The sequence below is a fragment of the Mus pahari genome, chromosome 1, assembly GCF_900095145.1.
Source record: "Mus pahari chromosome 1, PAHARI_EIJ_v1.1, whole genome shotgun sequence".
In the NCBI taxonomy this organism is placed as follows: domain Eukaryota; kingdom Metazoa; phylum Chordata; class Mammalia; order Rodentia; family Muridae; genus Mus; species Mus pahari.
The window spans coordinates 61,994,028-62,009,781 of NC_034590.1; the positions used below are offsets into that span (position 1 = coordinate 61,994,028).

At 36.7% G+C, this 15,754-nt stretch overlaps 1 protein-coding gene across 8 annotated transcripts in view; it reads left to right on the forward strand.

The window, feature by feature from the left end:
* The window catches only part of Dlg2 (discs large MAGUK scaffold protein 2), a 1,883,913-nt gene that overhangs the window by 331,336 nt on the left and 1,536,823 nt on the right, over positions 1–15,754 (forward strand). For all 8 annotated transcript variants that reach the window (XM_029535332.1, XM_029535281.1, XM_029535286.1 and 5 more), the window contains exon 4: positions 4,803–4,898. In XM_029535332.1, coding sequence (XP_029391192.1) covers positions 4,803–4,898 — 96 coding nt within the window. The remainder of the gene's footprint in view (positions 1–4,802; positions 4,899–15,754) is intronic.

A 15,754-nucleotide genomic window follows, 5' to 3' on the forward strand; every position in this document is an offset into this window, starting at 1 on the left:
GGGTTATAGGGAACTTTCGGGATAACATTTGAAATGTAAATGAAGTAAATAATAAAAAAAATTTAAAAATTGACTTGATATGATCTGTTTATGGAGTTGGTTCATTTCACTTAGGGAACTTTTGGTTCCTTAAGGCCTGGCATAAATTCATATTTAATACATGGTAATAGAAGAGACCCCTTTTTGACCTTTCAGATGATCATGGCTTTCTTAACTTGGTTTTATACAAATGACTGTTGTATATATTTATTACCTTTCTTATTCAATTTTTTTGAGTCATTCTAATAGATACTGTTAGATAGCTTGCATGCAATATGATTTAATCAGCGCTTATTTAATCTATGAATAAGCTGAGAGCCTTTCTTGATAACTGCTACTCTATTTCCTTGAACGCAGATTGCACCTGGTTTCCATAATACCTGCCATCTTCAAAGGGAGACTGATGGCTACCGCGAAGTTACAGAGTGACACCACTGTTTTTGTTGTTGTTTTGCTTTTTTTTTGTTTTGTTTCATTCTTTTTGGTGAGATAAAAGTTCTCAGTTTGAACCTGTAAGTTGTTTATAAGCTGAGAGGAATCTGTTAAGCAGGCCCATCTTGTTGAAACAAAATGTAGGGGGAAAAAACAACGTCTAGTGTATTCCTCACTCACCACTAGTTTGATACTGAAGAGCCCTATAATAAAAAGGCACATGTGAGAGTTCATTGGGTGGTTTTATGATAACTTGATGACAAAAAGATGACAGGCTAAAGTCATCTGAGAGTAGGGAACCTCAATTGTGAAAATGCCTCCATAGGATCAGGCTGTAGGCAAGCCTGTAGGCAGTTTTCTGAATTATTGATTGATGGGAGAGGGCAAGCCCATTGTGGTTAGTGGTGTCCTTGACCCAGTGGTCCTGAGTAAGAAGCAGAAGAAACATGCTATGAGGAGCAAGCCAGTAAACATCACTCCTTTGTGGCATCTGTATCAGTTCCTGCCTCCAGGTTCCTGCCCTTTGAGTTCCTGTCCTGACTTCCTTTGACAAGGAACAGCAATATGCAAGTATATTCAAAATGAATGCTTTCATTTCCAGCTTACTTCAGTAATATTTTTCCACAGCATATAGGAACCCTAACTTAGGCAGGTGGGGATGGTACTGGTAGAGTGCTTGCCTGAAATGTGTGATAGCTAGGATTCAATCCTTAGAACTACATAAAACATGGACTGGAATCCCAGCATTAGTGAGGTGGAGTCAGGATGATTAGAAATTCAAATCTATTCTTGACTACATATTGAGTCTATGACACCTATCTCAAAAAGACAAAAAAAAAAGTTTATTGGTAAGTGTGAAAACATACCAAGTTATTTATGCATTTTGTGCTCTAAGAAAATGGAGATACAAAGAGACAGGGAGACGTGCATCTCATGTGACCTTTAATGAAGACTGAGCGGATAGCCAGGTTTGAGCAGAGGCCTGTTGTGATAGCCGCAGATGCATGGGAATATAGCAGGCCTGCTTGGTGGCTCTCCTTAGCATCTCTTTGAAAATGAAAAACATTCTTTTTCACAGGGGAGAGGTGCCTCTGGAATGAATGTGATCCAGAGAAGAATGGGGTGAAAAGGACCCAATTTCTTGCTCTTTTCTTGAATGTCAAGGTGCCATTTTCAGGGGTAACATTCTAAACCTCATCAAAAGGCTTCAGCCTTGTACCTTTGCAGTAATAGTGATTCTTATGCCTAAAGATGGAGGTAGAGAGAGATGCTAAGCTAATATCCCATAAATTTAAAGCCTAAGGAATATTAATAGATTGAACTGTTCTATATCACAGAGCAGTCTGGCATCTCAGCACTTTGTGCAGCTTATTTTTGAAGTTTAAATGGCTTTAGCTTCTTTCAAGGACACAAATTTTGTGCCTGATGTTCAATGTTGTTAACATTCATTTCTTAAGAAAAGTATTCCAGGCTGAATAAAATAACATAAATAAATAAATAAATAAATAAATAAATAAATAAATCTACAAAGTAGTTAAATCAGGGGAGTAATTATTTTCTAAAGATCTCAAGGCTTAAGGGGAGGAGCAGGGAGGTTTCTGGCTGAAGAGATGGCTCAGTGGTTAAGAGCATGTACTGCTCTTGCCTGGGAGCCAAGTTCATATCAGGAAGCTCAGAACCATCTGTTACTCTAGCTCCTGGGAATCTGATGCCTCTTCTGATTTCTGTGGGTACTGCAGTCACTTACACAAATCCACACAAACATCTCCCATCACACGTATTTTATTATACACATATAATTAAAAATAAAAATAAAATCTTTAAAATAATATTTCCTTTTAAATAGAAATTTATTTTATGACAAACCCAGTTTAAAGTTGGCAAATATATATTTTATAATGTAAAGGACATCTGAATTAATAGTGTATAATCAAATAACTAAGTAAATAAGTACATAAGAGGTCAGCACGAAGTAGTGGGTTGAAAGTAGCAGAAAGATGTTTCTGGACAAAGGGCCTTACTGAAGTAGACAATGACATAATATAACAGAGGACATGGAAAAGAATAAAGACTATGGAAGTTAGAGTGCTTGTAAAATGGAAAGGTCTTGATGAGTTTCCTTAGTCCAGTACTCGGTAAAGAGAGGGCAGTGCTCGGTGGTGAGGGCACAGTTCATAGACCAGCTGACCTATACAAGATGTAGCCCAGCATTGTATTATTTTTGGCTTTTTTCATGTTACTTCACATGCTGTTTTAAAATGTAAATGTGTTGTTAAGAAACAAAATTGCAACAAAATCCCTGTAATAGTCCAGTTGGCTTTGGTTAGCTGCACATCAAGAGTTCAGCCTCTCTCCTGTAATGTAGGAAAGTGCTCTGAAGGGCTGAACGGAAGTTCTGGTCTGACAGGCAGAAAAGACGCAAGAAAGCAGAATCAGGATCAAACATCAGGGCAGTGGTCTGAGAGTTACTTTCCCTATATGGTGAAAGCACAGACATACTCTTTATTGTCCAGACTCAGGTGGACCATGCCGCCTTACCCTGCTGGGGAATCTCCTGTTTTGTTAGAAGACCGGCACATGTTACAGTTCTGCTTGATTATACTCCATGTAGTAAGAGCGCTGTTCCGTCAGGACTAGTGCAGGAGTTCAGCTGGAAACAATGACCTCTTGAAACCTTTATTTCCTATTGTGAACACTTGAAATTTCAAGTAATTCACATAAAAGTAAGACCATCCAAATTCACTCAGCAGTTCTGAACATCTGAACACTGGACTTGGGTTTGTACAGCATAGCAAATATGTGGAAGTGAGGAGAGGTTACACCTGCTGGCCAGGTGCTTCAGGCTCTTTTGCTAGGGAACTATCTTTTATTTATTTATTTATTTATTTATTTATGTATTTATTTATTAAAAACTATGTCCAAATCTGGCTCACTTGCAATAACTTACCATTTCAGTGTAAAGAAGTAGACTTTGTAGATTAAACACACACACACACACACACACACACACACACAAAAGGAGATGGGTTAAGGAGATGAAGAAGGAATTGGGAGAGAAAGGAATTGATCTAAACACAATTATATCCATGTGTGAATTTTCAAATACTAAAACAAGAAAAACATCTATTTTCCCTCCTTCCTTCCTTCCTTCCTTCCTTCCTTCCTTCTTTTTCTTTTTTCTTCCTTTCTTCCTTTTCTTTAATTTATTTGTTGTGTGTGTGTGTGTTTGTATGTGTGTGTATATACATGTTACACGTGCCTGACACTCTAAGCAGATGACAGTCAGAGGTCAACTTACAGAAGCCACTTCTCTTCTTCTACCATGTAGAACCCATAGATTGAACTCAAGATGTGAGCCTTGGCCATGAGCCCTTTTAGCTTTTGAGCCATCTGGCCTGTTTCTTTAGTCTTGGTTTTAGTATTTATCATTCTTCAATCTGAAGTCAGAGAAAGATAAGAGAGGGAGAGGGAAAGGGAGAGGGAGAGGGAGAGGGAGAGGGGACAAGGGTGACAAGACAGCTCTGGGACTATGAGCAAGGCACAGTTGCTTTCACTTTTGAGGGCCATGGGTGCTTTTGGCCAAAAAAAAAAAAAAATGGTGTCTTTAGCGTTTGTGACTTGTCCACAGTTACCTATAATTAAAATTACCATCAAACTGTCCATCTACAGAGTAGTACCTAAAGGCACACTTTTTAGGCCATGAACTATAAAATAAATTGGGACTGCCAATCTGATTATAGAACTTACATGAATGTTCATAAGCTGAGGAAGGTACTCTATGATTTAGACACAAAGGAAACCCTCAGGATCTTCATTTCATTGGCCTAATATTCTATTTATAATACATTTTGCATTAATTTAGACTTTCATACTTGAGTACAACATTAATACCATTTCCATCCCCCTCTCTTTCTCCTCCCTTTCATCCTTCTAAGCTCCCTTCTCAGATTCGTGACCACTTCTTAGACTGAAGCCTCTTGAAAACAGACATAAGATAAAGTCAATTCTTCCATCTTCGTTTGCTTATTAACCATGCCCGGCTTTTACCAGGTCATCAGTTTATGTTGGAACAATTCAACTGCAACATTCCCTGGTGGGAGTGCTGTAAAATTTAAAAACTTGAATGTGTCCCATTTTGTGTTTTCTGCTCAGGAGCAATATAAAAATGGGTTAAGTAGTACATCCATACTCTAAAATTGACATAAGCAGGAGCTAATAACATTTATTCAGGCTTTAGGTGTTTTAAGGCATGTGTTAAAATCTTGAAAAACAACTTGAATTACAGAAAAATAAGTATTGATTTTTAAACTTCTTCCTCCCTCCCTCTTTAGCATACAGGTTGCAGTGGACCAAAGGAAAATGCTTCATACATTGAGCAAAATAAAGAAAGCCAGTGTTCTGAGATTGAAACTGAAGAAAAGACATGTGTAAGTGTTGTAATTTTTGTTGCTGTACTTTTTGCATACAGTGTGTCCTGTTCTCTAGAGATACCATTTTCCAGTAGGATTCCAATAGAAGAAATGTAGGCCACTTCTAGCTTTGGTCTAGTTTTCATCTTGGCTGAGCTGACACTGAATATAAGTCATTTTGAGTATTTATGGGTTTCATTGAGAATCTGTTTTGGTGCTGTGGATTTAAGTCACTGGTAATGACACGAACATTTATAAGACAGTTTACTTCTCTTGAAAAAAAGGAACCATTTCACATGTAGGTTGTCAGTTAGACTACTCACAGCATTTATTATATACAACATGTGTGTCCAGGAAAGGAAGTCATCTGACTTGAAGATAGCACTGCTTTTATATTTTTGAAGACACGGTAGAGTGGGGCTGTCCACATTGGACTCATGTGTCTTTAGAAAGTAAACCTTGGTCTCTAGACCCTTTCTAACAGCAGGTCTCGTGGTTTTCTGGTTCTTACTGTGCCTTCTCCCTCCTTCTCTGTGTGTATTGAATATGTACTGATTGGGATTTGTCACCCCATGGTCATTTATCCTTTGCCCTTGGCTAGTTGTGGATCTCTGTAATAGCTTCTATCTTCTTTTCAAGTTTCAAGGAAACTTCTTCCATAAAAAAAAAAAAAAATGAAGGCTGAACTTATTTGTGTGTATATTATTAAGTATTTAAAATACTTAATTGTTTTAGGAAAATTTAACAGTAAGTTCTCTAGGAAGAAGTAAGATCTACATAATGACTGCATTAATAGACTAATAGATTCAAGCAGGGCTGGAACCTGGAGGCAAGAGCTGATATAGAGACCATGGAGAATTCTGCTTACTGGTTGGCTTCTCATGGGTTTCCCAGTTTTCTTTGTTACAGAACCATGATGACCAGCCCAGGGATGGCATCAACCACCATGAGCTGGGCCCTCCCCCATTGATCACTAATTGAAAATGCCTTACTGCTAGATCTCATGGAGGCATTTTCTCAACGTAGGCTTTTTTTTTCTCTTAATCTAGCTGTGTCAACTCTAGTTGATACACGAAATCAGCCAGTACAGTGGGATGGATATATATATATATATATATATATATATATATATATATATATATATTACAATATTATATTAATATATATTACAATAATATATATATATATATATATATATATTACAATAACTGGGAAGAAAGCATCTGGAATTTAAGAATTTAAGAGGGATTGAAGGCAACATGAGAAGAGTGAAAATGATGTCAATTTCATACACATATTTGAAATTCTACAACAAATATTTTAAAAATTAAAAAAAGAAAAATGTACTTTTGGGCTTCATTTCTGTCCACAAATATATTTGTATTTTTTGTTCCTGAAGATGAAATCATCAGGCTTAAGTGGGAAACAAATGTTCCAGTTTGTCAGGCAGATGAGTTAAATATATTCTGGACACATAATTGAGAAGCCTTTCTGCTGTCACCAGAGGGAAGCATCCAGCCCATCTATGCTACATAAACTCTAGCCAATCAGATTCTCTTCCTTATAGGAGAATATTGATATTTTTAATAAAATCCCAAATATAAACATATTTACTACTACTTAGCAAATAGTGGGTTTCTGACAATGTTGAAATGAATTGCATGTTTGACAATTCTTGATGTAGTGTTTTTATTAAATATTGGATAATAAAAGTAACAGCATCACTGTGAACATTGATGGAGAAACATTTTACGTTTTAGTGTCTCTTTTCTCTATTTTAATTTTATTTATCTGTGTTCTTTGATCAATTTGAAATAATTGGGAACATTTTCGAAGGGGAGTGTTCTATGTTTAAATAAATCTGCTAAGTCAAAGATAAAGTTTAGAGTGTTAATGGCCCTGCAGTCTAGTATTTATTTTGTCCAACTTGGAGCCTGTGCATTGTATTTGTCCCAGCATGGCCATGGATGTGGCTTACCATAAAATCAAAGATAAACTTAAAACATGAATTATTTTCATTTGGTAACTTTCTTGCATCATTTTGAAGCCTGGATATCACAGATGACAAGGTATTGCACTCTCAAAAGATTGGTTATCCAAATCTGTTAGGATGTGCATCTTGTCTCTGTTAGTAAGTAGTTATGTGATCTTGAGCAGTTTAAATGTTGTGTTTCTATATTGGTAAAATGAGAAATTACCTATTTTTTGTGGACAGCAGTACTTTTATAAATATCAAGTAGCTAAATGCTGTAGATATTTCATAATTTCAGAGACATTATGCTTCCTAAAATATTTTGTTTTAAGTTTTTCATAACCAATTCTATTTTTTCCATTAGAAATTAGATTTTTATTATCCTTGGGAATTAGAACTGGCAATAAAGGCACCAGCAGATACTTTACAAATATCACAATAAATGGATCAGAAAGCTTGGTCTCTTTTAACAATAGCAGTGAGGTCATCAAGTAGAGGGAAATTTGATTACAGGGAACATATTACACTGGGAAGAATCATGGTATCGGAGCAAGGTATAGTGAAACTTAAAAGATTTGGGTCTTTTTTAAAAAAATACATTTTTTTGCCTACGTGTTTTGGGACAAATCAGTTTGCATATCTTTGTCTAAATGTCCAAATCTATAGTAACAGAGCTGATTAGATAAATTTAGTTCCTTTAAAATACTGTATTTATATCACTGTAAAAGAATATTGGGTTCTTTTAGAGAATTTCATTGTTGCCTGTATTAGTTTTCTGTTGCTGTAATACAACACCATGTCCAACAGAAACTTAGAAAAGAAAGAGTTAGCTTTGGCTTATGGTTCCAGAGAGAGAGAGAGAGAGAGAGAGAGAGAGAGAGAGAGAGAGAGAGAGAGAAGAAAGAAGAAGAAGAAGAAGAAGAAGAAGAAGAAGAAGAAGAAGAAGAAGAAGAAGAAGAAGAAGAAGAAGAGAAGAAAGAGAGCAGAATGGCTGGAAAGGAATGGTATTGTGGCAGGACCATGAAGCTGACTGACCACATCTTTATATACAGACAACAGAGTGAGGAGGAGGGAGAATAGGATGTGGGAGTAAAAGCTGTATTTGTATATCATCAAGGTCCACCTTAGGTGGTTTCTACCTCCTAAAGTAACTATCACTTCTCTCATGTGCCACTAACTAGGGATCAAGTATTCAAATATGGAGGGCATTTTGCATTCAAATGTTATATTCTCTTTCCTTGACCCTTGTAGTCCTATGGCTATCTCCTCATGAAAAGTGCATATTTCTAACCTCAAAAGTCCCCACAATCAGTCTCAACATTATTCAAAAACCAAAGTCTTCTGTTATTCCCTGTAGAATGAAAAAAACAAAGAAGCAAGCAAGCAACAAATTATATATTTTTACCACACAATGTCAAAGAACAAATATTCCTGTTCCAAAAGGAATGAATGGAGGCAAAGAAAGGAAAAATTGAACCAAAGAAAAAATAAAATCCAATAGGTAAAACACCAACCAAATCTTTTATCTCCATGTTCAGTATCTGGAATTTCAGTATCAAAGGATTTATATGACTCTGCCCTTCCAGATTTGCTGCCTACAACATAAACATTTCTTTCTTAGGCATGTTCCATTTCGTGTGCTCAGATCTCCTTGGCAGTTATTTCATAGCTTTGGAGTTTCTAGTATATTGGTGCCTATGGTAACCCAGCCTTCACCTTACTTCTCAGGGTAAACAGCTTCCTGCAGGGACCATCCAGGACCTGGTTGCAGGGACTCTGACTCTGCCACACATTGTCTGGCCTCCTCCAGAACTCTGAAACTGTGGAGCAACAATCCACATTGTCCTTAATCATGGATCTTTTATACCTCCAAAGCCAGTACCACATGAAAGACACCAGTGAATTTGGCTGCCAACTTGGGACACTTGGCCCATTGGCAGCAGCTTTTATTTTAGAAGCAATTGCTTTCTAGGAGCAGGGAACTTCTAAAGCTTTCTCTTTACACTGGTTTGAAGGTTGACTGGACCTTTTGCATTCAGGGTACCCTTCCCACTCGCCTTAACTTCCCTAATCAATCTATATAACTTGTCTACTACATTACAGTTTCCAATATTCTTTTCCTTTCTAAGCGACATTTTTTTAAAATTTATTCTGTTCTACTCTTTACACTTTTCATATATATGAACACTATGTAGTAGCCATACCATATACTCAATGCTATGGTGTCTTGAAATTTTATTCACAACAAAATTAGTTCATTATATTTTAAATTAGCCTTAGGTAGAATTTTAAGGCAAGGCAGAATTCAACCAGATTCTTTGCCAAAACATTACCATAACAGCATCTCTTCAAGCTACTGATAGTTGTTTCACCTCCGAAGCCTCATGAGCTATGCCTATGCTGGTGTGTGTAACTCTCAGCACTACTGTCTTCCAGGATTCTGCTAGAATGGCCCTAGAAGCTCCGAGTATAGCATGCAGCAGCTTTTCTAGTCCAAAGTTCCAAATTTTCCAGTTTCTCCAGGAAAAACATCCAATGTCGTCAGGTTCTTCCCAGCAACAGCTCTTATCTCTTTGGCACAAGCTTCTGTATTAGCTATTTTTATGTTTATGATAGACTACTATGACCAAAACAACTTACAGAAAATTTTATTTTGACTTACATTTCCAGAGTAAGTCCACAAGGGTGTGGAAGGCATGTCTTGGTGGCAGGAGCTAGCAACTGGCTGTTTATATCTTTATTAGTACACAGAAACAGAGAGAAAGAGAACGGGAAGAGGGGGTGGGCCATAAACCCTCAAAGCTCTACACCAATAATACCCTTACCCTGGCAATTCTCCTACAGGTTACATAACGTCTAGTAACAGTACCACTGGGGATGAAATTCAAATATTGGGGAAGTTATCATTCATATTCTCCTATATACTTTTTCTGGCTACAATATACATTTTCACTCTGTTAAGTAATTATGCCTTTTGATTAAGGGCAATACTGTAGCTCAACTCTATGCATTTTAATGTCCTTTCTTATATTTAAAGGGAAATTTCTTTTTGCTAATATACTTGGTCAATGGGGAAAGTTTTGTGTTTGTTTGCTTTAGGAAATGAGAGCAGAGTAACCCATTGATTTTACATCTGTAAATTAGACATTATCAATGACCCCTATTTTAAATGTGGTGTTTTAAAAACACTAAGTAGATCAATAAATCCTGCAAAGAACATATTTAAAGTCATGATACCTCTCAGTTTCAAAATTAATTTAATATTTGTAAACTCAATTTCTTAAAACAAACACTACTGGACACAAATAGACAGGTCTAAATTCAAAAATAATAAGATATTTGATAACTTGTTCTCGTTGATAGATGACACAGACAAAAAGACTAATAAACTCTAGAGATAACAAATAATACTTTGAGAAATACTGGTGATTTTTATTCTGTATAGGACTCAGAATTAAACAGCAAATTTTTGAATCTTCGGGGTACTTTTTTGAGGAGACTTATTATTGTTACAGTGTTATTTTTAATAATACATCAGCTTATGTAGTTGCCTTAGTTATGGTTTCTATTGCTATGAAGAGACACCATGACCAAGCAACTGTTATAAAGGGCAACATTTAATTGGGGCTAGCTTACAGTTTCTGATGTTTAGTCCATTATCATTAAGGTAGGATTTACAGCATGGTCCAGAAAGGCATGGCATTGGAGAATCTAAAAGTTCTACATCATTATCCAAAGGAAGACAGGAACATATTGAAACTTCCCCCCTCCCCCTGCCAACAGAGGTTAGGAGCTTCAAAGTCCACACCTACAGTGACACAGTTCCTTTAACAAGGCTATACCTTCTCCAATAAGGCTGCACCTTCTAATAATGCCACTTCCCACTGGAAAAGCATATTCAAACCATCACAGTGGTTTATATCCTTTTGGTCTAATTTTTATAGGTCAGATATTTATATATACTTAACTATTTGGCTAGCTTTTATACTTTTATAAGATCATGAGATATAGTCTTATTTATTTGACATTCAGAGAATTTTTCTGTGGTCATTTATAACTATAATCTTTCTCCATAGAATGAGATTCACTACACCTCTTTGGTCATTCAGTATTGTAATTTCATTATTTGAGTATAAGAAGTTTTATTTATCCTCCACAATTTGTGCCGTGATACAATGAACGTCTAGAACTTTATTTTTTTCAAAGCCTACTTTTAATAATGGTTCTTAAATTCTTTACCCTCCCTTCTAGCCCACCATCCACCAGTAGAGTGGAAAAGAAAGGATATAGGGGAAGTGGGCCTGTTTAGAAATTGTTCTTTGGAGCAAATCCCATTGGTGTGGTCAGGAAATCAACAGTTCAGTTCACAGTTCAGCAGTTGCAGCTCAGTACACTCACAATCATTTCACAGATATACCAGCAATCCAGTTGGGCGGTGTAAAGATAGCAGGAGTGGTGGCAAAACCTAGCAGGAACAGCCAGACCTCAGCTGAATCAGCACATGTCAGCAGGAAGAACTAGGGCCAACAGCTAAAGTACTTAGCTGTGTCTCTCTCAGCAAAGCAAAGATCAATGAAGACCTGAGACCAAGAAGTGTTTAGCTTTGCAAGCAAGACAAGCTAAGCCAAGCTTCAGTCACTGTTTGTTGAATCCTATTTATACTCCTTCCAAACATCACATGTCCTCCACAGGTCTTGCCTCACCACATATCTTGCCTCAGCACCTAAGTCTTAACAAAAGTCCATGTGAGTCTGTCTCAGCTGACATCATTCTAGCAATTGCCCCAAGTTTGCAGAAGTGGCAAGAAACTGCCAGTTTACCACCAGAAGTTTTATTGTTCATTTCTATCTATGGAATTCTGACAAGTGAAGGTCAAATATGCAATTGAAGATGGACAAATACATGTGTGTTGTTAGTAAAGAATACTCATCAGGTGTCTCTCCTTTCACGTGCCTGTGTTAGCAGAACATCCTTTCACCTGTGTCCGCTTCAGTGAGTCCTTCCTGTGTCTTCCTGAGCACTTCATTTGTGTTCACCCTAGCGAAATGGTCCTTCATGTATTCCCCATCAAAACACCATCCAACACAACTGACTTTCCAAAGAACTCTAAAGATTCTACTTCAAGGAACAATCTTTGAATATTGAGCTTTGGAGAGGTTCCATAGGCTACTGAGAAGAAAATATATTCTATCACTATTAGATGGAACATATATAATATATTTTAGATAATCTGATATATCTATTTGCTCTAGAAGGCATATTCTCCTAAAGTATCCTTGTAAAGTTTGTTTGATGTATCTTATCAGTAATAATAGTGTACTGCAATGCTGTATTATTATCTTGTTTAATCTTATTTGTATGTTTATATCCGGTAGTATTTGTTTTATGAAGTTTGGTTCACCAACTCTCAATATGTTTCAATATGTTTTTAAACTCAGAGGTGTTATGTATTTAAATATGTTCTTTTTCTACAACATTTATTGGGCTATTTCTATATTTTATAATCTTTGCATTTAAAATAAGTACCATTGATAACATCTAATATATATATATATATATATATATATATATATATATATATATATATATATATATATATCATCAATGGGCTACTCACTCTGCTCTCATTTACTTAAAATAAAAAAAAAAGAGATGCTTCCAAAGTTATCCTATAAAAATAGTATTCATGACAATATACCCGGATGAGATACATCAACCGTAGTAAGAATAAAAGGACCTAGAAAACTAGATCAATTTCCTTGATGAATATAGATGTAAAACTTTTCTGAACAAAATTCACACACTTAAAAAATAATATTCTATTATCAAGTTGTTCTTATACCATGGATTCAAGAATGCTTCAATATCTAAAAACTAATAAATATAGAAGAAAAAATTAATACAGAGGATATAAGTCACAATATTTCATTGGATGCAAAAAGTCCTTTCATAGAATTCAACACATTTTTCTGATAAAAGCACTGAAGAAACTAGGAAGAGACAGGCCATACCACAATATAACAGAGACTATATGTGACAAATCAATAGCTGATATGGAGAAAAATAAATAATTTCTACTAAAATGAAAAATGAGGCAAGTATGTTCACGCTCAACAATATTATTAAATATAGTGCTAGAAATATCACCAGAATAACAGAGTAAGTAGAAGGAATTAAAGAAACAAAAAAAAAAATAAAAGTAAAAACTAAGATTGCAGATGGCATGATACTATCTATAAAAGATTAGAAAATTCATCAGAACACTCTTAGATCTGATAAACCTTTCAATAACTTAGCAGGACACAAAATCCACATACAGAATTCAGTTGATTTTTTTATATAGCAATAATAACTGAGGACTTCAGGAAATAATTCCATTGATAATGGACTCTAAAATAATTAATGGCATAAATTAATCATCTTTTTAAAACAATTATTTACTCAATTTGAATAAGACCATGCAGGTTAGTTTTTGTCAACATTGTATAAACTAGAGTCATCTGGAAAGAAAGAGACTTAATGAGGGATGGGGATTGCCTCCATCAGATTGGTCTATAGGCAAGTCTGTGGTGTTATTGATATGGGAGGGCTCAGCCCACTACTGGTGATGGTGGTACTTTTGGCTAGTGGTTCTGTGATGGAAGCCTGTCTGGCACGTTTTCTCTGGAAAGCAGGAATGGGGGCTAGAGTTGGCATATTTGGGGTAAAACCTTAGCTTGCAAGGGCTAAAAATGTTGTTTACTTTCTGTGATATTTACCTTTTTAAACTCTTTACTATTCTGGATACAGAAACCACTGACTTCTGGCAATTAACACCTGCTGTTTTACGGGTTGGGAGATAAATTTTTAAAAAGTGATTACTCTGGCTCTTTGTTTGGAGTTCATTAACTTCTTGCTAGCCAGAGAAGTCATGCTTGCAGAAAAAAACATTCACTCTGAAAAGAGACTCAAATCTTTATTGCTGAGAGAAAGAAAAAGGGAATTCTTTCCTACTGTTATTCTTAGTTCTTATACTTTCTCAGGATCAATGTTTACATGCTTTTGCAAACATCTTTATATTTCAAAAGTTCAATAAGGAGTTACAGCAGAAATGTTTACATGTGCTTCCATTAAGACTAGTACCTAACTAAACATTCATTATCTAGCTTCTAGATCCATGAATTCATTATAAGTTTTGAGCAACAATTTTATGTTACAAATCAGCACAGTTTTGTGAAAAGGCGTATCATTTGCCTTGTGCCTCATTAGTTTTAAAGCTTTGTATAGATAAATTAGTCAATGTTTTATTTTCTGTCCTTGGACTTACAGTCAATTGTCCATTCCCAGTTTATGACAGTTCGTCATAAGATAATGCTTTCACAGCCAACCCAGAAGGAATGCTTTCCCTAACCATAAGTTTGTTCCAAGTCTGTTTTCTTATCCTAGTGCAGGTTTACATAACTCTAACTGCACCACTTATACTATAGCAGGGTTAAAATTACTTAGTTAAAATTCCTATAAATTTAGGAATTTTATAGAATCATTGTTGGGAATTGTGAAATCATCAATCTGTCTATATAACATTACTACAAGAGAGTACATCTTTGTTGATGTGCAGAAAATAATCAATTAATAACTGTTAATGACCGGACAGATAACAAGGATATCAACAAGAGAAAATCCTGTGATGAGACTTCTGAACGTCCTGAAATTCAAAGTTAATCCATTGCAGCCATACAAACGAACAGACCATCTACAGAAAGTCACTTGTTAGATTTTGACTCCTGGATAGCTTCTGACAGTACTAGATTGTGTAAAAAACAGGCTGAACAAACTAAGTGTATCAAGCCAGCAAGCTGCTTTGCTCCATGGTATCTACTTCAGTTACTATCTCTAGGTTCCTTATTTGGACTTCTTCTCCAGTTTCTCTTGATGATGGACTTTGCATGGAAGTATGAGCCAAATAATCCTTTATTCCCAAAGTTGCTCTTGGTATGGTATTTATCACAGCAATAGAAAGAAAAATAGGACAGATCAGAAGAATATTATATTATTAAAATGGATTTGTGACCAAAAGCATTCCACAGAATCAATAAAATACTCATCAAAATTAGAGTGAAATTTTTCATGGAAATAGAAAAAAACATTTTAAAAATTCACATAAAGCAGAGGGGTCCCTTTTCTGGCTCCAGTCACCCGGCACCTTTCCTTCCCAAGGAGAGGTGTCCACCCAGGAGGAGTCTCAAGGGCTGAGCCAGAAGGAGAGCCATCTTTGCTCCGGTGCTCTGCCAGAGAAGCGACACAGCTTCTGGGAAGGATCCCATTTCTGGTTCCAGTTATCCAGCACCTTTTCCACCACGGGGAGGGGTGTCTGCCTGGGAGCAGTCTCAAGGCTGGAACCTGTAGGAGAGCCATCTTTGCTCCTGCTCACTGCCAGAGAGAGGGCGGTCTGAAGAAGTGACACAGCTTCTGGGAGGGGTCCCATTTCTGGCTCCAGTCACCTAGCACCTTTCCTGCCCAAGGAGGGGTGTCCTCTCGGGAGGAGTCTCAAGGCCAGAGCTGGAAGGAGAGCCATCTTTGCTCCGGTTCCCTTGGGCTCCAGTCTGTGCTAGCAAGAGTGTGGATCTCAGAAGCTACACAGCATCACGACAAACAGAAGCAGCCTAACTTCTAGGACAGACCCTGTTTCAGACCCCAGAAATTTGGGCAACTTCCTTGCCAGAGGAAAGGTGGCCATCTGTGAGGGCTCTGTCTGCCAGAGCAAGTGAGAGAGTCATATTGTGTCCAGGGTCCCTCAGTGGCTAGTCTGTGCAGGTGAGTGAATAAACTGCAGAGGCAACACATCTTCTGGGACAGGCCCTGTTTTGGGCCTACATCTTCAGCAATAAGGCAGATCTGAATGCCAGGCCTCTGTGCACCTTCC